This window comes from Microcebus murinus, chromosome 9, assembly GCF_040939455.1.
Source record: "Microcebus murinus isolate Inina chromosome 9, M.murinus_Inina_mat1.0, whole genome shotgun sequence".
Classification (NCBI taxonomy): domain Eukaryota; kingdom Metazoa; phylum Chordata; class Mammalia; order Primates; family Cheirogaleidae; genus Microcebus; species Microcebus murinus.
The window spans coordinates 20100242-20125964 of record NC_134112.1 but is presented as its reverse complement, the minus strand read 5'-3'; the positions used below and the strand labels follow the sequence as shown (position 1 = coordinate 20125964).

At 37.2% G+C, this 25723-nt stretch overlaps 1 protein-coding gene across 2 annotated transcripts in view; it reads left to right on the top strand.

The window, feature by feature from the left end:
- The window catches only part of BBS9 (Bardet-Biedl syndrome 9), a 415974-nt gene that overhangs the window by 11033 nt on the left and 379218 nt on the right, over positions 1 to 25723 (top strand). The window contains exons 2-5 of one of the 2 annotated variants that reach the window (XM_012741281.3): positions 3571 to 3666; positions 7914 to 8064; positions 11410 to 11474; positions 18875 to 18988. In XM_012741281.3, the coding sequence (XP_012596735.1) occupies positions 7937 to 8064; positions 11410 to 11474; positions 18875 to 18988 (307 nt within the window). In that variant the 5' untranslated portion in view covers positions 3571 to 3666; positions 7914 to 7936. Of the gene's footprint in view, positions 1 to 3544; positions 3667 to 7913; positions 8065 to 11409; positions 11475 to 18874; positions 18989 to 25723 lie in introns of both variants that reach the window. The other variant, XM_012741280.2, reaches the window with a different exon arrangement.

Genomic DNA, 25723 nt, shown 5'->3' with positions numbered 1-25723 from the left:
TCACGCCTGCAATCCTAGCACTCTGGGAGGCCGAGGCGGGCAGATTGCTCAAGGTCGGGAGTTCGAAACCAGCCTGAGCGAGACCCCGTCTCTACTAAAAATAGAAAGAAATTAATTGACCAACTAAAAGTATATATACAAAAAATTAGCCGGGCATGGTGGTGCATGCCTGTAGTCCCAGCTACTTGGGAGGCTGAGGCAGGAGGATCGCTTGAGCCCAGGAGTTTGAGGTTGCTGTGAGCTAGGCTGACGCCACGGCACTCACTCTAGCCTGGGCAACAAAAGTGAGACTCTGTCTCAAAACAAACAAACAAACAAAAAAAACCATTGTGTATTGATTGGTTGACGAAAAAATATATATATTTTTGAGACAGTCTCTTACTGTGTTGCCCTGGCTAGAGTGCTGTGGCATCAGCCTAGCTCACAGCAACCTCAAACTCCTGGGCTCAAGCAATCCTACTGCCTCAGCCTACTGAGTAGCTGGGACTATAGGTATGTGCCACCATGCCCCGCTAATTTTTTCTATATGTTTTTAGTTGGCCAATTAATTTCTTTCTATTTTCAGTAGAGACAGGGTCTCGCTCTTGCTCAGGCTGATTTCGAACTCCTGACCTTGATCGATCTGCCCGCCTTGGCCTCCCAGAGTGCTAGGATTACAGGGATGAGCCACTGTGCCCGGCCAATGAAAATATTGACTAGAGGCTCATAGGAATCTAATCCTGTGTTTCCCTTAGGAGCAGTGGTTTAGTATTCATTAATTCACTGTGTGTGGTGACCTTATAAAATATAACTTTTGCAAATGAGAATTGACTGCATTTCCTAACTACCATTTAAATCAGTGTAGCATGATGGAAAGCCTCATTTATGTTAGACAAATGAACTCTGGTAGGATCTCAGGGCATATGATGCCATGTTGTGACTCAAAAGGTCCAAGTGCTTTCACATGCACCATAGCAGTAACTCCATGGTAGGTAGAGCTGGTATATGCTTATTCTAGATAAGAAATCAAAGTACAGAGAGGTTGTGTGAGTTGCCTCAGGAGACACACAGGTAGTTAGTGGTATAAATGGACCTGCAGCCCAATTTTTCTGTTTCTTTTTTGGTGTGAATTTTTCTCTTCCATGGTGCCTTTCTTCAGTTAAAATGGGGAGAGGAGTGAATGATTTTGGAGTGCCTGTAATATAACAGTTCCAGTGTTAGTCATTTGATTTCATTTGTTCATCTCAGCAACTCTTTGTAACAGGAGTTACAATCAGCCCTCCGTGTCCCTGGGTTTCACATCCGCAGACTCAACCAACTGTGGGATCAAAACCTGTGGACACTGAGGGCTGACTGTATTGGGGCATTTTTTTTTTATTTCAGCATATTATGGGGGTACAAATGTTTAAGTTATGTGTGTTGCCTTCCCCGTTTGTCCCCCAGAGTCAGAGCTTCAAGCGTGTCCATTCCCCAGATGGTGCGCATCACACTCATTGTGTATGTATATACCCATCCCCACTTCCCCCCTCCCGTCTGCCCAGTGCCTGGTAAATGTTATTCCTACATGTCCACTTAGGTGTTGATCAGTTAATACCAATTTGCTGGTGAGTACATGTGGTGCTTATTTTTCCATTCTTGGGATACTTCACTTAGTAGAATGGGTTCCAGCTCTATCTAGGAAAATACAAGAGGTGCTGTATCACTATTGTTTCTTATAGTTGAATAGTACTCCATGGCATACATATACCACATTTTATTAATCCATTCATGTATTGATGGGCACTTGGGTTGTTTCCACATCTTTGCAATTGTTAATTGTGCTGCTATAAACATTCAAGTGCAAGTATCTTTTTTATAGAGTATCTTTATTGTTCTTTTGGATAGATGCCCAGTAATGGGATTGCTGGATCAAATGGTAGCTCTACTTGTATCGCTTTAAGGTATCTCCATATTGCTTTCCACAGAGGTTGCACTAGCTTGCAGTCCCACCAGCAGTGTAGGAGTGTGCCTATCTCTCTGCATCCACGCCAATATTTATTGTTTTGGGACTTTTTGATAAAGGCCATTCTCACTGGAGATAAGTGATATCTCATTGTGGTTTTTATTTGCATTTCCCTGATGATTAGAGATGTTGAGCATTTTTTCATATATTTGTTGGCCATTATTCTGTCTTCTTTTGAAAAGTTTTTGTTTATGTCCTTTGCCCACTTTTTGATAGGGTTGTTTGATTTTTTCTTGCTGATTTTCCTGAGTTCTAAATAGATTCTAGTTATCAGTCCTTTATTGGATATGTAGCTTGTGAAAATTTTCTCCCATTCGGTAGGTTGTCTGTTTGCTCTTGTAACAGTTTCTTTGGCTGTGCAGAAGCTTTTTAATTTGATCAGGTCCCATTTATTTATTTTTATTGTTGCTGTGATTGCCTTTGAGGTCTTCTCATAAATTCTTTGCCTAGGCCAATGTCTAGAAGAGTATTTCCAACGTTTTCCTCTAGAATTCTAATAGTTTCACACCTTAGGTTTAAGTCTGTTACCCATTGTGAGTTGATTTTTGTGAGAGGTGAAAGGTGTGGATCCTGTTTCAGTCTTCTACATGTGGCTATCCAGTTTTCCCAGCACCATTTATTGAATAAGGATTCTTTTCCCCAGTGTATGTTTTTGTCTGCTTTGTCAAAGATTAGTTGGCTATATGAGGATATTTTTATATCTGGGTTTTCTGTTCTGTTCCACTGGTCAATGTCCCTGTTCTTGTGCCAGTAAAAAGCTGTTTTAATTACTATAGCCTTGCAGTACAGTTTGGTAAATTGATACCTCCCATTTTGGAGGTATCAGTCTGGTGAATTGATACCTCCCATTTTGTTTTTATTGCCAAGGATTGCTTTTGCTATACGGGGTCTTTGGTCCCATACGAACCGTAAAATTATTTTTTCTCTATTTGTGAAAAATGGTGATGGTATTTTAATAGGGATTACATTGATTCTGTAGATCATTTTGAGTAGTATGGACATTTTAACAATGTTGATTCTGCTAACCCATGAGCATGGTATGGTTTTCCACCTGTTTACGTCCTCTGCTATTTCCTTTCTCTGTATTTGGCCATTTTATGTAAGGACTTGAGCATTTGTGGATTTTGTCTGCTGGGGTCTTGAAAGCAATCCTGCAAGGATGCGAGGGTCGACTGTGGTGCAGTCTCTCCAATGATCTGACTGAAAGGGAGTTACATATTTTGCCAAAGACTTTATGCACTAAATAGTGTTGGTAAGATTTCAATATTGATCCTGCAAAGAAATTTCTTTGTTACTTTGTACAGTTTTCTCCTGTCTCAGATGAGAGAATTAACCCAACATAAATGTATAATTTCTCATCCCATTTTACTATTGATGTTGCAAGATTATCTGATTAATGCTTTTTACCATTTAGATTTGTCATTTCATATATGTGTATGAAATATTAAAAATTAAATACAGAAATGTTCTTTTAAAGAGTATCCAAGTTTAATTTGCTATGTCTTACAAGATAATTCATGGTGTGAAGTGGCTTTTTATTATAAATGAATGTTTTCTTTTTAGAGTGAAAGAAATGTCTTTATTTAAAGCCCGTGATTGGTGGTCTACTGTTCTGGGAGAGAAAGAAGAATTTGATCAAGGCTGTTTGTGTTTGGCTGATGTTGACAATAGTGGAAATGGACAAGGTAAGCAACTTATAACCATGTATCTTGGGAACAAAATTGTAAAGAGATGAAATAAAAATGACTGGCTTTTAAAAATACATACTTTATTGAACTTAATTGAACTGTCAAAATTGTGTCCTAATTTGGAAGATAGTCTTTTTTATAAGTATTATTTAGGTAGCATATTGAGAAATAGATTTTTTCTGTTTTGTTGTTTATGTTGTTCTGGTTTGTGTTCATTCTGTCATATTATTTGATGGAATTTATAAAAAATTATATGGCAGGCCGGGCGCTGTGGCTCACACCTGTAATCCTAGCTCTTGGGAGGCTGAGGCGGGTGGATTGCTCAAGGTCAGGAGTTCAAAACCAGCCTGAGCAAGAGCGAGACCCCGTCTCTACTATAAACAGAAAGAAATTAATTGGCCAACTGATATATATATAAAAAAAAAAAATTAGCCGGGCATGGTGGCGCATGCCTGTAGTCCCAGCTACTCGGGAGGCTGAGGCAGAAGGATCACTCAAGCCCAGGAGTTTGAGGTTGCTGTGAGCTAGGCTGACGCCACGGCACTCACTCTAGCCTGGGCAACAAAGTGAGACTCTGTCTCAAAAAAAAAAAAAAAAAAAAAATTATATGGCATCACTTCATTTGTTTTCATTTGTAGCAAAATTAGGTCTTTAAGGTAAATATTAGTAAAATATTTTGAATTTTTTTTTAAGACTACTTAAGTGCAGTAGTGAGAAGGGGAAAGTAGTAGAACAAGGAGTTCAATCTGTAACTGTGAACAATCAAGTGAGGTAACTCACTACCTTTGGGCCAGCCTAATTTTGAAAAATTTTCTTTTTTAGAAATTATTTATAAGAAAAATGATATTTTCCATTGGATCTGAAAACTATTCATACCATAATGAAATTATGCTAGCTCTATTTGTTGGTAGAAAACAATTGTTAAATCATTGCTTTTATTATCATAATAACAAAAACCCATATCCTGTCTTATTCTTACATATTATTCCTCTTTGCATCTTCATATTTTTAAAATATTTTTGTTCCTTTCCAGCTAGGGTCCCTGAGAAAGTCCCAGCTGGAAGGGGACATCTTCATATTTTTTAAGTGACCTTTAAAACAGTTTAATTCTATATCATCGTATCATTACTATTTGAGTTTGTATTTGGTTTAAGCAATTTATAATAATGGGCTTTTTGTTACATCGAAATAGTCATTAGCTTCTTAACAAAACCTTATTATAACCATTCTTTTGTTTAGTGTATATAAATATTGTCCCTTAAACATTTTTCTTTATTCTATTTCTCTTCCATATAATAAAAAACAGTAGGATCTGGGGGGGGGGCAAGTGAAAAGAGAAAATTATACTGGCAAAGAGGAATAGTGGGATGTACTGTACTGCACTGAGCACCTACTAAATTGTTTCTAAGGAAAATCTGGGTCCTGCTCTTCCACCAATAGGAGATAAAAAGGACTTTTATTTAGAGGGTGTCCTTGGGAGGTTCCTCAAAGATCATTAATCCTGCCTCCACTCAACTGTTTGCTAAAGCTTCTGATCCCCCAATTATTTGGCAACATAAAAGAGTGATACCACAAAAATACCTACCAGAGAGACCAATTTCAAACTCACTTCTGTCTAAACTATCTAAAGTTCAGCTTGGTTGGAAACTATCTTTGCTAAATAACATACTGTTCACTCAACAATTTCTATTAGAGCTTTTCACTGAGGTGCTACCAGTGAATTACCAATATGCTGAGATGTTGCTTCCTCTCAGTTTGTGGTCAGCTGTGAGCAGCTTGCTCTGTTTTTCCAAGCATGCTGTACAAAAGTCATTCTGTGTGTGTTCCACATAGACAAAAACATCGATTGTTGTGTCCCAAAGCCTAGACACCTGCATTGTAATGCCCTGGAGTGATTATTATATAGAAGATTTTCTATCCTAGATGTACAGAATCCTGTAAGATTTTTCTTTGGGAAGGGGTAGGATGATGGGGCTTAGATATCTGCATTTTTGACAAGTTCCAAAGTTGAATCATGGTAATCTAAAGTTTGAGAATGATTATTGTTTTTATTTTTTTTATTTTTTACTTTTTTATTTTTTTGAGACAGAGTTGCCTCACTCTGTTGCCCCAGGCTGGATTGCCGTGGCATCAGCCTAGCTCACAGCAACCTCAAACTCCTGGGCAGAAGCGATCCTACTGCCTCAGCCTCCCAAGTAGCTGGGACTACAGTTGTGTGCCACCACCCCCAGCTAATTTTTTCTATTTTTAGTAGAGGCAGGGTCTCACTCCTGCTCAGGCTGTGTGAGCCACTGCACCTGGCCTGCTTATTGTTGATCTTATGGAGTTGAAGGTTAATGAGAGCAGTTTTGGATATGCTCTGTTTAAGATAGATACATCTAGTATATGTAATAGAGATAGAGGTTTGAGAATGAGAAGTGTGCTGGTTGTATTTGAAGCCCCAGGAATGGGTGAAAATGGACAGGAAGAGATGTTGGAATAAGAGGGAAGGAAGCACAGGACTGTAACCTGGAGCATTAAAGCTCCAGTGTGAGCATTAAAGGGAGAAGTTTGGGAAAAGTAATAGATTCTGAGAAGGGCAGGCAGAGTCAGGAGAACCAGTTGGCCAGGTACCTGGGAGGCAAGGTTAAGTAATATGAGGACTGAAAAATTTCCATGCCATTTAATGGTGAGGGGTTCATTAGTGTTCTTGATGAGGGTGGATGAGTGGGCGCCATGGTAACAAGATTTAGATTTGCAGTGAGTGAAGTGGGAGTGAATCGGGGGTGGGGAGATTGAGTATTTATGGCTCTTTAAAGAAACTTAGCTGTGAAGGGAAGAAGGGAGGATGCTGATTTAAAGGTAACACAGGGCCAAGGGAAGTGGAAAAAATTCAATGTGCAGGATAGAGAATATTGATAGAACAGGGATCCAGAGAAGACAGTCAGAGATGGGATCAGGTGTGCAGATGGAAAGGTTAACCTTGAACCAGGTGTAGGAACGTTTTCCCATTGTGACGGAAGGCAAGAAGGTAAGTATGGATATAGAAGTAGATAGGTTTACAGATTGGGTTGGGAAGTTGAGATAGTAATGTTAGTTGACCCCTATTTTTTTTTTTTTTGAGACAAGGTCTTGCTCTGTTGCCTGAGCTATAGAGTACAATGGCGTCATCATAGCTCATTGCAACCTTCAACTCCTGGGCTTGAGCGATTCCTCTTGCCTTAGCTTCCAGAGTAGTTGGGACTACAAGGCATTGCGCCATCACACCCCGCCCGATCCCTACTTTTTTTTCTTTTTTTTTTTTAGGAGATCAGAGAGTGAGAGGAGCATAATAGGCATCCTGAAGTTGTTTTAGGGGAAGCCAACTTGATATATAGGATTCCTTGCTCATCTTGAGAATACCATTGAAACTCATGCATTTAAAGTGATACCTACTTTCCTGATTCTCTTAACTCAAGGTTCAGACTCTTTAAAGAGACAGAGTGAAGAAGAGAGTGAAGAGAGAATCTAAATAATCCAGTTTAGATTACATGCCAACCTGTGGATTGGAGTGAGAGTTTTTTTGTTTTTTGAGATAGAATTTCTCTATGTCTCCTGGGCTAGAGTGCTGTCGTATCAGCCTAGCTTATAGCAACCTCAAACTCCTGGGCTCAAGCAATCCTCCTGCCTCAGTCTCCTGCCTGGAACTACAGGCATGTGCCAGCACACCCGGCTAATTTTTCTATTTTTAGTAGAGATGGGGTCTCACTCTTGCCTATGTGCTTCTAAGAAAAATTTAGGGTGAACTAGGGAAGACTTTCTAAAGTCCGTCTCCTGGACGTACTAAACAACCCTTAATAGTCAGAGGTTACTAAGGAAGTGCTGACATCCTTTGGGTGAGTGGTACGTCATCAAATGTATGCTTAATATAAGGAAACAACAGGGTTTTGCTGACCTGAAGTTAGCCTATCTTATCATATTCCTTTGATAATGGGGTTTGCTTTGATTGAGTTGAACTATGACTATGATACCAAATCAGGGCTTAGGAAAAAATGTAATATGTTAGTACATTTGAATGTTGGTGATATAAAGCTATTTATGAGAAAGTATATGTTATTAAATTCACTTTAATTACATCTACTATTGGCAGAGTGGCCTTTGTATATGAGGCAAGACTAGATTCTTTTAATTTTTAGATTTCTCTTTTAGACATTAGAAAGTTTTTATCCAAAGACATTTGCTAATGTTTATTTCTTCATATATCTTTTTTTTCATTCTCTCTACAGATAAAATAATTGTGGGTAGCTTTATGGGATATCTAAGAATCTTTAATCCTCATCCTGTAAAAACAGGAGATGGAGCTCAAGCTGAAGATTTGCTTCTAGAAGTGCATCTGCGAGATCCCATACTTCAAGTGGAAGTAGGAAAGTTTGTTTCGTAAGTACAGCCTGCTGATTCTGGTATTTTACTTGGAGTATGTCAATCCAAGTAAAATACTTACAGTATGTGGAACTTTTGTGGATTCTTCAAAAAAGACTATCCATGAATTAAAAATATTTTCTGGATATTGTCACCTAGGTGTTCCTCATATACTGAACATTTTTTATGTGGAAACATATACATTTTAACATAGAATAATTTAGGGCCTTTCTATATTAATAGTAATGGACCCAAGATGCCTGACATATCGAAGTTTAAAGGAAAAGATATATGCTTTTGAAAATAAACAAACAAAAATATAGGAAGTATTTACTTACTCAAAGAACAAATCATCCAAGTGTCTGTCTATTTATTTATTTTTTGAAACAAAGTCTTACTCTGTTGCCTGGGCTAGAGTGGCGTGGCATCAGCCCAGCTCATAGCAACCTCAAACTCCTGGGCTCAAGCAGCCCTTCTGCCTCAGCCTCCCGAGTAGTTGGGACTACAGGCACGTGTCACCATGCTGGGCTAATTTTTTTCTATTTTTGGTAGAGATGGTGTCTCGCTCTTGCTCAGGCTGGTCTTGAACTCCTGACCTCAAGAGATCCTCCCACCTTGGCCTCTCAGAGTGCTAGGGTTACAGGCGTGAGCCACCGTGCTCAGCCATGTGTCTGTTTAAATAATTAGATGAAGTATCCTATAACCATTATTTTGTGGCTCATAACTTTAAAGTTTTAAAGTGAATTACTTATTTGGGATAGAGAAGTCTTATAGTTTCTTGAAGGAATTCAGCTCAATCCACAAAACTCTTGTCTCCTCCTGACAAGAGTTTTGTTTCGAAGTAGTTTACTTTTAAACCTAATTTATTTTAGAAAACCATTTATTAGTTTGAATGTTTTGTAATATGTCTGCTTTTTATTTAATGATGATATTGTTGATTTTCTCTTATTTTCATACATGAAGTTTCTTAAAATTAATCCTGTATTTCTTAATCATTTAAAAATATTGTGAAAAGTTATGTAGGCAGAGTTGGTTTACCTCCCTCTTTTTGAGCCCCGTCTTACCCTCTGAAGTCTGGGCAGTGCCCTGAGCTCTGGATTTTGGCATACACCATTTGCTTATCATAACTTATGGGCTCCAGGTGCTATTTATTCAGGACTCTGACTCCTGCTTGAAAACCAAACCACCACTCATGAGCATTAACCCTCTTCTAGTGCTATGTTTCTGGTGCTGTGTTGAGAAGCTGAAGCTTGGGTGCATTAGTCCAGGGCATGACATGAAACTTTTTATACACTGTGACAAGCTGGATTGGGGAGATTTTGTGACTGATGTGGTTGGTAAATATCTTCTCCATCTAAAAGCAGAAGATGATTAGGGGCCCATCATGTACCTAGTACATGTTATTCTTTTCTTTTCTTTTTTTCTACTAAGTGAAGTATCACAAGAACCTAGCACATATTAGACATGATGAATTTATAAAGTAAGGAGACAAAAGGATTCTTGCCTCTAAAAAGGATTTTTACCTTTCCATAAAAAAAAAAAAATAGTAGTCCTTAAGGGTAGCTCTCATCTATGTCATGACTTATTGGAAGGAGAGGAGGTTAACATGAATGAGTGAATACCGTGTTTCCCCCAAAATAAGACCTACCCATAAAATAAGCCCTAGCAGGATTTCTAAGCATTTGCGCAATATAAGCCCTACCCCGAAAATAAGACCTAGTGATGGGCGTGGCTACGCAGCATATCTGCACAACCCATGCATTTTGTTGCAAAGTGGTAAAGAAGATGAGCAGCCCCACCAACAAGATTGGCTCCCCCTGTCAGGTCCCGGACATCCTGTGCTGCAAACTGAGGCTTTGAGGGGAAAATAACATATCCCTGAAAATAAGCCCTAGGGTGTCTTCTTGAGGAAAAATAAATATAAGACCCTGTCTTATTTTCGGGGAAACATGGTACTATATAAGGCCTTTATATAGTAAATATTGTCTCAATAACCTTATCTGTAAGGCAGATATGGTGTGCATTTAGAGATAAGGAAACTAGAGCTCATTGCGTAAGTTCACACAGCCAAGACCCAGACCCAGGTCTCTCTGACTCTGTACTTTACAGTCTTTCCATGACATCTTTCCTGATCATTATGGAAAAATTGTTTTGAGTATCCAGGCTACATATAAAAAATTTCTAAAGGCAATATTGATAATGTGGTAGTTGTATATATTTGCATTTTCTAGTAGTAGATTGAATCATGAATATCATTGTACCAGTGTTTTGCAGATATTATCTAACACACCTCTTATTTTATAAATGAGATACCAACACTCTGAAGGAGTAAATGATCACACTTATAGTAAGGTGTAGAGTCAGAACCCTAATCCAGGTCTTCAGACTTTATTTGTAGTCCTTATAGTTTAGAACTGAGCCTGAATCAGAGGCTGTACACTGGAGGCCCGCTTGCACATGTGAGCCTACACAGTGTTTTACATTTAAAAGAGCTGCCAACATTTAAGAACCAAGAGATTTCGCATAAAATCCCTGCTTTCTGGCTTTTCTTGAAAAATGTGAGCATCTGGCCTCAAGCCCAGGACCAAGTAGTAGCCACCTCCTTTTGTCTGGCTCCAGTCTCCAGTTAATCACAGCCATTTATACCGTGTACTCATTAGCAACCACTGGCTTGACCCTTAAAGACTGAATTTAGGATCCCTAGACTGTGCCATGGCTGCTGTTCCTGTTTTTTTTTTTTGAGACAGAGTTTCACTCTGTTGCCCAGAGCTAGAGTGCCATGGAAGTTTGTGGAAACCATTTGATATGGACTGGGAAGTGTAGTGGTGATATTGGTAGCTTATTTCTATTTGGGATTTAGTCCAAACTGAAATATTTTTAATGCTTTTAATAAAATTTCAGAGCTGGATGTGATACACGCTATTTACTAATAGCGATTAGCATTTTGTGGTGCTTTATACTTCATAAGGTGCTTTCACATTATTTTGTTTCATTTAATTGAAATCTCTTATTTTCCAGAAGGAGAAACAGGCTCAGGGAGATCAAGCAACTTGCTTAAAATCACAGGGGTATTAGGTAGAAAGCCAGGACCAGAACTTGGATTTTGTTATTGAAAGGAATTGCATTCTTGCAGGCTCCATTGGCTTCAATCTGAAGGCAGTTCCTTAAGGCAGGGTACTGAGTCTCTGGGATTGTCAATTGGTTATTTATTGTTTATTTTTCAGTTTAGAATGTTGACTAATAGATTGTTTTGTTTACTTACAGTGGCTGTGGTTATAAGATCTTTTTGAAATTATTTTACAACTTTTTGCTTATATTTGAAACTAATATTTAAAAACTTTTAAAACTTTTTCCATTTTTCAGAGGTACTGAAATGCTGCATTTGGCTGTGTTGCATTCTAGAAAACTATGTGTCTACTCTGTCTCAGGTAAGAAACGTTTTTTCTTCCTAATGGAGCATTTATATTACAAAGTGGACTTCTTAATACTACATAAGAATAGATACTCCCTAATGCTGACTTGATCGAGAACACAAAACATCCAGTTGAAGATTTTCTTGTCTTGGTTAGCATTTTCCCATCATTTATTTACTCTTTCAGATACCTAGGCTATTACATTTTTTTGGTCTGCTGTTTCCATTTATACGTATACTTCTAGAAGAAGATTCCTCATACTCTCCTGCTTCCCAGTACTTGTGTCCAGGATTGCGTATAAACTAATAGAGGGCAATTCTGGGTACTTAGGAAACTCAAGTCTTAAAAGATGTTCTATAGTAACAACGAAATTGATTAGATGCTGAGTCATAGTGGTTTGAAGTACATTTCTTTGGTGAACCTCAAATGTTTCCTCTTTACAGTTCCAATTTCTTGACTTTTGGTTGTCTTCACTTAGTCAGGCCTCAAGGCATTTATTTTGAGGCTTAATCTGGTTTCATTCTCTGACAGGGTTCTGTGGGTACAAGTATAGTAGTTAATTGTGGTTTGGTTTCAGCATTTTGGCCCTTATTAAATTTAAAAGATAACTTAAATTTTTATTTCAGTTATTAGATAAGTTTTAGTTCAAATTGAGAGTTATGCATGTCAATATTGGGGACATTTTTTATGGGTATGATAAAGCTTAAGTGTCTTTGGGGCTATTCCTTATGTAAAAGATATTCTCCTTTGGAGTTTGCTATAAATGTTAGCTTCTAGGATTTGGATTTCTCATACTTATTCTCTTGATTTGGGCTTTCTTTGTATTTTGCTTTTAATTTATTTAATGATGCATATTTATTGCCACTGAACTGGATATTCTTAGGCAGTCTCTTGTTGGGGTAAGATCTTTTAGATTTTTAAGGCAGGTTTGGTAACCTGGCATATGGTATGTGGTAGACATCCAATAAATATAATACTTGTTGAATGAATGAGAACTACTGAACTACTGAAGTACATTTCTCAGTAGTGCTGAGGCAATTGCCAGTGGCTCTCTTTTTCATTCTTCACCATGTGCTGTTTTCATCCCCTTTCTGTTACCACTGTCATTTTATTTTCCACTCTGTTTATATGAGAGGACTGATGAAGTGTACACTTGTTTGGTTTCATGGTGAAAGAACATGGTTTCATGTTGCTTCTCCTATGATAGGGCACACATTTAGTATTCCAGAATAAATGTAGATGCTATGATATATACGACTTTATTGCACGGATCTAGTTGTTCCTCTGGTTTTGATTATAAGCCTTTTAACTGTGAGTGATATTTTACTAACTGGGTCACACAGGCCATGGAGGAAGAGAACTTATCCATGGTTAGTTACTCTAAATATTTTTGGGGGAATTAGTTCCTTCTGGAGGCTCCATGGGTGGGGTGGGGACTCTAAGCAGGGCAGAGAGGGGTATCTTAGAAATTAGAAATTAGATTAGACACACTTGGTCTTCCCTGGTCCTGTTTGAACCGTGGCCCAGAGAGACAGAAGCTTCTAGAGTTCCACTGGGGCTTAGAGCATAGACTAGGGATAAAATGTGTGCTTATCAAAAAAGCCTGCTGAAAGAAACTGGCATGTTTGGTGAAAATTTGTTTATGGGACATTGGTACCCTTCAAATAAGTGTTGAAAATGAAAATTATTTGCCACAGGAATGGTGATTTTATTGCCCTTTTATTCTTTGCATTCATTTAAAAGCTTTGTATTCTCTGGGGACTAGGAGTTGTCCAAACTACATTCCCTTTTGCCCCACCTCATTTCCCTTCTCTCTCTCATTTCTTCAACCTTTTATGATTTTGTAGGCTGACAATTTGTATATTTTTCCTGGCTTGGCTTAAATTGAGAATCATGGGAAGTTAATGTTTTTGTTCCCTTGAATATGTTTCTTGAGGTTCCAGACTGAACTTTTACCTAGCTTTTACTGTAACAATGGAAGCACAAGCATTTTCTAGTTTAAGTAAAACCACTGGCGTCAGTAGATGAACATGTGAGCTGAACTTGACATTCTTTCCCTTGATTGCCGCTTTCCCAAGTATTTTTTGTTTTCTTTTATAGCCTATGTGCTTCTAAGAAAAATTTGGGGTGAACTAGAGAAGACTTCCTAAAGTCAGTCTCCTGGACATACCAAACAACCCTTAATAGTCAGAGGTTACTAAGGAAGTGATAACTTCCTTTGGGTGAGTGGTATGTCATCAAATGTATGCTTAATATAAGGAAACAACGGGGTCTTGCTGACCTGAAGTTAGCCTATCTTATCATACTCTGGTAAAGAGAAAGTGTCACATGGCATCTCACATTCCTTTCTGATGGACTTCAGTTTCTGAGTAAATGGTTGCAGATGTGTAAGCTTAAGCTATACTGATTTTTAATATTCTTTTCCAAAAGTGTACTTCTCAACAAGCAATTACTTATGCCTATCTGACATATTTATAGAATATTAATGGTTGCCATGAGGAGGGCAAAAAAGATGTGGTTCTTTACTTTTGACAGACTTGTGTAATCTAATTTGGTTACTTAACCAACAGTGCACCTTTACTTAATCTGTAATGGCTTTGAATTTATTTACCATCCTTAGATTGCTCAGAAGTTATCTAAAATTGAACTGAAAACTTGTCAAGATGACCTTTGATTTTCCAGAGAAGTTTTTGGTTTAAATAAGGCCAATAGCATAAATGTTTGACTATTCATGCACTTTCTAATTGATAATACTTTATATTAACTTTAGCTTTATGTAGACTATAATCATATATATTTACTATATTCAATCTGTATATCTAAGGGAAAAACCTGTGTAAATAATTTTAATATTATGTCATTGTTGCTTTTTTATGGAAAAAAAGGGTCAGAAATTTTAGATTTTCAAACACTTCCTTTAGTCCAAGGTAGTTATCTAGGGAAGAAGATAGATGGTCTTTGTTCACCATAGTAGCATTATTAAGTTTTTTTTTTTTTTCTTTTTTTTTTTTTTTTTTTTTGGAAGAAATCAGCGAAGGAACATTATTAAGTTTTAAAGTGCTATTACCTAAAATTTAAAATTTACCAGTACATTTGGAGTTTTTTTTTTTTTTTTTTTTTTTTTTAAAGACTAGTCAAGTGCAGTAGTGAGGAGGGGGGAAAGTATATTTGGAGTTTTTATAGAACACAAATCCTAGTATCATTCATTTATTTATTTTTTTATAATTTTTTTTCCTTTTCTTTATTATTTCAGCTTATTACGGGGGTACAAATGTTAAGGTTATATATATTGCCCATGCCCTCCCTCCCCCCTCGAGTCAGAGCTTCAAGAATGACCATCCGCCAAACATTGCACATCTCACTCATTATGTTTGTGTATACCCATCCCCTCCTTCCCCCTCCCACCCGCCCGACACCCCATAAATGTTATTCCTATATGTCCACTTAGGTGTTGATCCATTAATACAAATTTGCTGGTTAGTACATGTGGTGTTTATTTTTCCGTTCTTGAGATGCTTCACTTAGTAGAATGGGTTCCAGCTCTATCCAGGAAAATACAAGAGGTGCTGTATCACCATTGTTTCTTGAAGCTGAATAGTGCTTCATGGTATACATATACCACATTTGATTAATCCACTCATGTATTGATGGGCACCTGGGTTGTTTCCACACCTTTGCAATTGTGAATTGTGCTGCTATAAACATTCGAGTGTAGAAATCCTAATATCATTTCACACCAAGTTTGTTTAAATATTGACTGTTGACTCCTGTGTTCTCTAATGTGAGTTCCTAACATTCCTTCCTGCCTTTTGGGTAGCAGGCCTGCATAAATGCTTTCTTTATTAAGAGGGATTTATCTGGTTATAGATGCATGCAGAATGAAATTTGTAATTTCTGTAGGGATAGACCAGGCACCTCTTGGAGCTTCTTTTTCTGGTGTCTTGGAAGGTAGGACTCTCCTTTGATTAATGCCATGGGTTTTTGTTTGTTTTGTTTTATTTTTCACCCATGTGGCTGGTTTGGCCATGATATATACCTCTCAGTTTCTTGGAACCTCACTAATTTTGCTACCATTTAGATTCCAGGAAGCCTTCATCTCCTGTCAGGGTAAGCTGGCAAATTTGAGTCTTTCTCTTTGTTTTTTATTTTAATGGTATGTGAAATTATTGTTAACCATTTTTGAAGGGGCATAGAACTGAACAGAAATGATTCTCCTTCAAGAAATTCTCCCATTTTAGTTTTACCTCTTTTACCTGTTAAAAGAAAAACTTCAGACAAATTAAATTTAAGGGAGTTTAATTGAGCAAAGAATGACTCCAATTGGGAATTGGGTAGCCCTCAGAACCAGTAGAGGTTCAGAGGGCTCTGTTTCTCAATGGGGGCAGGCAGCATTTGTGGACAGAAAATGGAAGTGAAGTACAGGAACAGTTTGATTGGTTACAGATCAACATTTGCCTTATTTGAACACGGTTGATCAGTTGGCTGCCTATGATTAGCTGATGCTCAGGTGCTATGATTGGCTGAGACTACTCCTAAGTTAGGCTTTCAATTTGTTTACATACTAAATTAGGTTACAGTTGGTTTTGCAGGTGAGTTTTACAGTTGAGTTTGTAGGAACTCAAGGTACAGAGGCATCCTTAGGCCACATTTCATTTAATTTAACACAACCCTCCTCCTTTGAAGGCCAGGTTGAGAGAGGTGAAGGTGGTATAAGGGAGGAAAAAATAATCTTTTCCTTTATTCATCTTAGGTTTTCCAGTGTAAATTAGACTCGCTAAAGACAGAGTAATAAGAGAAAAACAAATTTATTTTATTTTATTATTATTTTTTGAGACAGAGTTTCATTCTGTTGCCTGGGCTAGAGTACTGTGGCATCAGCCTAGCTCACAACAACCTCAAACTTCTGGGCTCAAGCAATCCTTCTGCCTCATCCTTCCCAGTAGGTGGGACTACAGGTGCGTGTCACCATGCCAGGCTAATTTTTCTATTTTAGTTGCCTGGCTAATTTTTTTCTAGGTTTAATAGAGATAGGGTCTCACTCTTGCTGAGGCTGGTCTTGAACTTCTGACCTCAAGAGATCCTCCTGCCTTGGCCTCTCTGAGTGCTCGGATTACAGGCATGAGCCAGAAATTTATTAACATGTATGTTGCACATGTGCAGTTGGGAGCATTCAGTGATGAGTGACGCAAAGGGAAGTTGGAATCTGGGCTTGAAGGCCATTTTAGGCTGAACAAAGGAAAATTGGTTTTGGGTTTCTGGGCAGGGAAGACAAGTTATGGGAAGGTGACTAAGAAAAGTATAGTAAACAAGGTTTCATTAGTGAAGTTTGTTACGTTGATTTAAGTTGAGGTCTTCTCCATTAATAAGAGTTAAGAGTCCTTCTCTTCCTGGTACGATAAAGTGAGTTATCTTCTTTATTTATTTCTTTTTTCCCCCCACTGTAGTAGTAACAGTGAATTATCTTTATAAATGGAGATTTCTTTTATAAATGTAAATTTCGTTTACAAAAGGAAAACTTGTACCCTGTTTTTAGAGCTTTTCCTGCTGATTCTCTATGTCTTTTAGCTCAAAAATATGCCAAAGAGGCCTATTCTAGGGTAATATATTCTGGTACCCTTCAGTGGAAATTGCATATTCTTACTGCTGTTTTCTTTTGAAAAATTGTCATTGACAATATCCATGGACACTGTTACCATCTTTATTGAGGATGGGGGGAGAACCAAGTTTCCTGAAAGTTAGTAAATGGCAGACAACCAAGTGCTTTGATACATATTGCCTGGTTGTAAATATGCGGTTTGAATACTGTGTCCTTTACCATCCATGTTTTTTTTGGAAAATTTCTTAAATTTTTTTTAACGTAAGGTGCCCCAATTCTAAAATGGAGATAAAAATATATTCTTACAACTTTGTAATTGAGCATGTGCTCAGCTGCTCGCCACTTGCAAAAGCCAATAATAACAAGGATGAGGTGTATTGAAAGGAAAATGACTTTATTCCAGAGCTAGCAGTGGGAAAATGGCTGAGGCTCGTGCCTCAAAAAACCATTTTGAAGTCTTGGGCTGAAGGTAGAGGTTTAAAAAGGGAATTTGCTATGAAGGGCATGTAGGAGTAGCAAGGAGGTGCTGGTCAGTGTGACTTGTTTTGATAATTAATTATTGCTCTACCTGGTGAATGGGCTGGCTGTTTATCTGTAGATTAACTGTGGCCTTGAGGTAATCTTCTGATGGAGGTCTGGATTGTTTCAAGACTCAGTCTCTGGAACTTCTAACCTAGCACGTAATTAGATAGGGGAAACTTGCGTATTGGAGAGCTTGGGGGAAAGAATGAGGTAAAAGTCATTAAGAACATAGCAAGAAATGGGCAGGAAAATTTCAGAATGGGCTACTGAAAAACAGGGCACAGGTTACAACTTAAGTATATGTTGGTAAATTTTTTGGACAAAAACATCCCAGACAAAGAAATGCTCTTATGTAAATATATATGTGTGTGTGTGTGTATACACACACACACACACGTGTATTTGTTTTAATGAATGAATATTAACTAGTTTGAGGGCTATTTCATTTGCTTATAATAATTTAAAATTTTCTTTAACATTTGCATTTTGAATGAATGCATGAGTGACAAAGATGCTTCTTTATGGAAGAAGTTGCTTTCTGAGTCTTTTCTTTCTGTTGTCTCTTTTAATCATAGTATCCTTGCCTGATCACAGGCAAGTACTCTCAAAAGCCAAACACTAAAGAATAAAATATAAACAAAGATTTTTTTTCTCATTTGGAAAGAACTAGAGGGTGATTGTAGCACATACAATCTACTAAATGCAGAGAGAGCAGTTTTCTGTGTCTTAAAGGAGATTCTTCTTGACAGACTTCAAATAAAACCCATTCTCCTATTTACTTGCTTAGGGAAGCTTAGAAAATCCCTTCATTAAATTAGAATATAACTAGGGACTTGAGTATTTTGAGAGTTGGGGCAGAAACATTAATTGCTTGAAAGTGTTGGGAATGTTTTTCTTAGACATTTTTAGTTATTTCTTTGCTCTATTAGTGTTTATAAATGCAAAGAACTTAACCTCTTTTATTTCAGAACTGAAATTAGAGGGTTTTGTTGTTATTTAAATAATTACTCTTTACTCAGACATAATCCATCTAACAGAAATAGTTAATAAAATGTCCCCCAGGGTAGTCATGTTACATCTAATGCTGTTATCTAGTTGAGATGTAAATTTTTTTAACTCTGCTGGCTTTCTGTGCCATCGGTATGCTAATTGGTTGTAATAAGTAATACTTTAGTGTTTTGTCATTTTAAATTTCACTGAAATTGAATTACTTAGAATTGGTATAGAGAATGAAAACAAATTAATGTTTTTTAATGTAAACAAATAGAAAGTAATCCTTTTATTTTTTCCTCCTCAGGAACCTTGGGTAATGTGGAACATGGGAACCAATATCAGATCAAATTGATGTATGAACATAATCTTCAGAGAACAGCCTGCAATATGACTTATGGATCATTTGGTGGTGTAAAAGGTAGTTTGCTTTTAATCATGAACATGCTATTTTAAGTGACAGATTTAGAATATTTGGTCATATAAAAATGGATGATTATGTGATTTGAATCTCAGAGAGAGTTAAAATATATATTTTATCGAAACCTTTGTATCCAAATCCAAGCAAAATAATAAAAAAAGAAAACTCTCCACCCTACTGTTACCTCGGAACTGGATTGTATTGCCCGCTGCAGAGAGAAGAGCCAATACACTGAGACAGTCGGGATTGCAATGGAGAAAGAGTTTAATTCTGCAGGGTGCTAAGCAGGGAGACAGGAGGAATTTCTCAAATCCGCCTCTCTGAGAATTTGGGAGAGAGGGTTTTTTTTTAAGGATAGTTTGGAAAGGATTGAGCAATTGGGTTTGCTAATTGGCTAGGTTTGGGGCAAAATTAGAGGGGTGTAGAAATCATCTTTCTTATATTGCTTCATTTCCTGGGGTCACAATTGCAGTTGAGCCAGTTTCTTGGTATGGGCTGCTGGTCTGGGTGGATTAGCCAATCCACTGGCATTGGGGCCTGGAAGATACCTCAGAATTTACATTTAGGTTTTGAAAAGGTGATGTTATCTACAGAGAGAATTAAGAATCTTTAAGACCACCAGCTATCTGGCTCCAGAGTAGCACTTATGGAACAGTGTCTAATTATTATTATTTGTAGCTGGGCCTGTGTCTTTCACCACCTTCCTCCAGGGATGCTGTATAGGGTTGTATGGGTTGTTTCTGCACAAGGGGAGACAGAAAAGGGGGCAAGTGGGGACTGAAATACAGATTTGATCTTGCCTGTCCAGCTGTGCTGTCTGGTTTGGAGTAAATCTACTCAGAGGAAAGGGTGCCTTTTCTTAATTTCACAAAAGTATCACCTTTACCAAGTATTGGCTCAATAAAGCTGATTTCCTCCCACATTGGGGTTTCTTTTTCCAACAGGCAAAAATGCTGCCTGCATTGTGCCCACCCAGTCCCAGAGCTTCCAGAATCACCAGAGTTCAGTGCTTGCTTGTGTACACTGTTGCTGTTGGTGTAGGAAAGTTCTTGTTTGCAGCCCAGCTTCTCCCAGTGCACCATGACAGGCTGGTAGAGGAGCTAGTAGTGCTGGATTGAGAACAGGAAGCCAGGTGGTGACACTTAGCTGTGTGATTTTGTGACTGTGTATGTATGTATGTGTGCTCATGTGCCACCTGCAGAACATATAATTAAGGATTTTCTAATATTTTAGGTCTTTCTGGGCTCATATTTTTATGAATTTATTGTTTAACTATTGCATTAAAGAGGCTACCTACATTAGATTTTTCCTTAGTGACAAGAGAAAACTTTATTTTGGAAGTATAATTCATTTGTATGAACCAAAGTTTTTCATACATAGAGATAAAGACAAAGAATAGATGAATTTGGCCATACCAATAGCATCATGGATATTTTCGGTGGTGATGTGCAAATAAATGTTTTGTGTAATTAAGGTGATATGAAATAAATCACAGGAATATTTAGATTATTTGAGTGATATGGAGATGTCTAGAGTTAGGTGAAAAGAGAACAGAAAGAGCCATGATTTAGATGAGAATCTGCTGTGAAGTATTTCCTCCTACCTTCAGTTTTTAGATCTGATTTTTGCTGTTCTTTAAAAATATATCTGACCTGATTAGGAGACCTAGATCATCCTTGTTTAATTAGTTATTTTAAATTCACTTTCCCCTTCCAAATCCCCCAAAAGCAAATTACTAAATTCTGTACACTTGGAGTCCATAAAAATTGATATGAGAAAAAAGTGCTTTGGCTAAATAAAAGCATTTTTTTGATAGCATTATAATACTTTAGATTACATGTCAAATGTTATCTTATATAGATTGCATTGCACTTTAAATTTTATTATCAGATCAAGTTAGCCCAATTAAAATAAAGAAATTTCTTTTGTGTAACATTTTTGAGGGATTTAGTAATAGACTTCCAAAGTAATGAGGTTCAGGACAGGCTATCCCAAAATATGACACCTTGACATACTGACAAAAACAGTAGAATCAGAAAAGTTACTCTGACCTTTCTTATACCTTTCTCCCTGAAGCAAGTCATAAAACCTGGGAATGATTTTTGACCTTCCCCTGAAGCAGGTTTGCAAGACCCTGATGTGAGAGGTGCCCTTCCTAACTGGAAGAGAGGAGTATCTTTATCTCTGAAGATGAAGGGTCACAGAGAAGAATCTGAACAAATAGGCCTTACTAAGTTCCACTAGTTTATTACCATTAGATCATACTTTTTGCCTTATCACATTTCTTCACCACTGTCTACCCTTCATCAAACCTAAGATAAAAATACATAGATATTAGTGTTTCTTTGGGTCTTTATTTCCTTATGAAGGCTCCTATGTCACATAAAACCTATATTAAATAAATGCATATGCTTTTCTCTTGTTAATCTGTCTTTTATAGGGGCTTCAACCATGAACCTAGGATAGGTAAGGTAAAGATGTTTTTCCATCTTTTGTATTGTATCATTGTATTGTATCATCTATTGTATCATTTACAAATGATAGTTGCTACTAGTTTTGAAAAGAATGGATAACTTTGTGCTTGTATGATACTTTTCTTCTCGTTGTTCTTAATTTGTGCCTTTCCTTCAAAAAAGTACCTTGTAAAAGAACAAGAGGCCATTCTGACATTTCCTATGGTTAAGAAATATTGACCTAAGTCAATGACTAAGGCAAAAAAATCTCAATCAATGGAGGTATATTAGGCCAAAGTTGAGGACATGCCTGTGAAAAACACAAATCACAGACAAGATGTGGCTATTTTTTTCCAAAGGGGAAGTTGGAACCTTCATTATTTAAAGGCATATAGACAGAAAGAAAAAGGGATGTAGGGAGCTGATGAGGCAAATTTGTTATATTCTTGTGAGGCCCAGGAAATTTACATTTTACATAAAATAAGGGGAATAATAGAAGAGAAAAGGAAGTGAAGGAAGCATCAATTTTGTAGATGTCCCTGGGTAGGTGGAAGATTGTCTGATTCTGTCTTGTTTCCAGTTCTGTTACCTCTGAAGATATACTTGTAACTCATTAATAGTGTGGAATTGAACAGGATTTAGTTTTAGGTACTATACACAGTTACAATTTGCATGTCCTTGTTTATGGGATTCAGCAAGGAATTTCCTTAATGAATAGGGTCAGTTCTTCACAGGGACCTGAGTTCTTTACTTTTGCATAAGGAGTTGGGGAGGGGGAAGCCCTGAGATTTTTATTTTCTTTTTACAGAAGCAAAACATTTCATAATTTGAAACAAATATCCAAGTAGCAGAAGGAATCATTCTATTTCATGGGTTTGAAACAGTTATGTAATGTCGTTAAGGTATGGGGGTCAAGGGAAAACTTCCCCTTTGTTCTCTTAAAGTTCACTGGAAAATTAACTCACAAAAGGAGGTTAATGACAGAAAAAGCATACATATTTATTAATGTGCACAGAGGGGAGAACCTCAGAGTGATTATGCTAACTCTCCAATGGAGTGCAGAAACTTGTATATTGTCTTGAGGTTACAGAAAGTATGTGGGTTTAGATCCTGACAAAACAGGTCATGGGAGGGGGAGAAGTGGAGGTCTGGCTAGCAAAGGTGGTCTTGTTATATAGACGAAACCTCATTGGTAGTAGCATTTGGAGGGAATTGGTGGTAAGTGTTTCTTTCTGACCTTTGAAAGTGTCAGATTCTCAGTTAATCTTTTCTAGATGCAGATTAGGGAAGGCCTCAGAGAAAACCTGGCTTCATCAATGTAGATTTTCTCTGCAGAAGCAAATCTCTCTCTCAAAACACAGCTTTGCAGGGCTGCTTCTATTTGCAAGTCCTCTGAACAGCCATCTAAAAGGATGTAAAAGAAGTATATTTTGAGGTGAAATATTTGGATTTCCTGCATAGATATCTACAAGAAAGATATCTACAAGAAAGCATGGAAAAATCATAGGGTGATCAGTTAGCAAAAATTAGCCATATTGGGGGTTGGGGGTAAAAATAGTGAGTTACTACTAATGAGTATAGGGTTTCTTTTTGGGATGATAAAAATGTTCTAAAATTGGGTTATAGTGGTGGTTACATAGCTTTGTGAATACACTATACTTTAAAGGGGTGAACTTTATAGTATGTAAATTATATCTCAATAAAGCTGTTAAAAATTAGCTATAGGATAAAACCTGAAGGTATAGGTGATGGTACAGTCTATACCAGGTATCGTCAAACTACGGCCCGCGGGCCACATGCAGGTGTTTTTGCCCGTTTGTTTTTTTACTTCAAAATAAGGTATGTGCAGTGTGCATAGGAATTTGTTCATAGTTTTTTGTAAACTATAGTCCAGCCCTCTAACGGTCTGAGGGACAATGAACTGGCCCCCTGTTTAAAAAGTTTGAGGACCCCTGGTCTATACCATCATACATGGCTCATGGCCATGTGAAAGGATACTATACTTTTCATAAAATAGGTTCGCTATTAAGAACTATGAAAATATTCTTAGATGCTATATTATGACTTATGGGAATGTATATTATGAAATGATCCAAAATATGGAAAAGTCACATCAAGTTGCTATATATTTATTTCCTCCTTCCTGTCCTTCCTTCCTTCCTTCTGTATATACATGTATGTATTTTTTTGGTAATATATAGAGATCAGAAGTCATCTAAATGTGTAATAGAGGAGAATGACTAAATTTTGATACATTGATTCAGTGGATTATTATGAAGCTGTTAAATTAAGTTTGAAGTTAACATCTGTATAAATATCTTTGTCTACATTTCTCATTTCCTTAGGATGGAGTGGAGAAGTTGAGTTACTAAGTCAGACAATTTAAAAATATTTTTACCCTAATAAGAAAGTGGTTTTTTCCCTTGAATACTATATAAATAAATTGTAAAGAGCACAGAATTTAGGAAGAAGAAAGTAAAAGTCACCCCTAAGACATGAACATTTCAAAAGAAAGCCCATTTTCTAAGCCTGGTGTATGTAGTGTGTGTTTAATGTGCACATTTCCAGACATGAGCCAGTCATTCTTTTAATTTGAAAATTTACCTAGAGTTAATCTGAATTTAAAAAAGGAAACCTGAAAAAAAAATCCTTGTTTTCTACCTTTCTCTGTATTTCATAGGGCTTATTATGTAATTATTAAGTTCAATAATCATGTCATTTTTCCTCAAAAAAAGGAATTAAGCAAAACCAGAACCCAGCACTGTTTTAAGCAAATGGGTTTGAACATAGGGAAAAGGCTTGTTTCCTTTTGTCGAGGAAAAAGAAAAAAAAAAGAAAAGAAAACAGGGAAAAGGCAATGAGAGAAGAGGTGGGTGTATATAGTATTTTGTATGTGCATCAGAATGAACTACCACTAGATGGCAGTCCTCTACAACTTTGGGCCTTGGTGCTGCCTTTGAATAAGGTGTAGTAAGAAATCACTCACTAATGGAGGAATTTTGATCCCATGTGATTAATGCTTTGCCTTTTATTAAAAATAAATGTAACTTCTTCAAGTTGCAGAAAAGTAACAGAGTGGTTTTTAAAAACAGTGAATTATAATAGGTTAATATCCCATACAATATAATGTAAAAGTGCTTTCTAGCTATCCGTCTCAGACTTTTAAGTTGCATTCAGATCATAAGGGATCATGATAAAAATGCAGATTCTGGAAGTGGACCTGAGATTCTGAATTTTTTTCTTTCTTTTTCTTTTTTTACTTTCAAAATGTTAAAAGGGTACAAATGTTTTTGTTACATGGATACCTTATATAACCCTTAAGCCAAGATTCTGAGTTTCTGACAATATTCCAGATAATGCCAATTGCAGAGATCTAGAAGCTGTAGCCCTACATCTGCAAAATGCATATTCTGTACTAGGTAGGGTTCTAAGTGCTTTTTGGTTGAAAAACTTGCCTAAGATATACCTAGTAAATGTTGGAGGAGATATTCTAACCTAGACTCTGCATCCAGAAGCATGTGGTGTTAGCTACATCAAACTGCCTCCCTCTCTGGGCTGTGAGTGAATTTACCTCCTTCCCAATTAAGAAAAAAAAACTTTCCTATCAGAAAGAAGTGTAACTTGGTTTAGCTAAAGTTAAGCGCATAAATTTGATTCTTCATAGATTATGGGGAATATGTTGAGAAAATTCTGAGCCGTATGGTTGCTTTTTCAGTTTAATTTTTTTGGTTGGTGCTTTGGTTTGTAAAAAATATTTTTAAGCCGGGCGCGGTGGCTCACGCCTGTAATCCTAGCACTCTGGTAGGCTGAGGCGGGCGGATTGCTCAAGGTCAGGAGTTCGAAACCAGCCTGAGCAAGAGCGAGACCCGGTCTCTACTATAAATAGAAAGAAATTAATTGGCCAACTAATATATGTAGAAAATTAGCCGGGCATGGTGGCGCATGCCTGTAGTCCCAGCTACTTGGGAGGCTGAGGCAGCAGGATTGCTTGAGCCCAGGAGTTTGAGGTTGCTGTGAGCTAGGCTGACGCCACGGCACTGGCACTCACTCTAGCCTGGGCAACAAGTGAGACTCTGTCTCAAAAAAAAAAAAAAAAAATATATATATATTTTTAAAGCCTGCACCCTCCTATCCCCAAGTGCAATATTAATGGCTTTATTGGGCTTTTTTTTTTTTTTTCAGAAAGGGATGTATTTGAAGTTAAAAAAAGTTTCTAGTTTTCAAAAATTTAAATATGAGCTGCTTTTTTTAAGGAACACATGACTCTGGGTTTTTCTTTTTT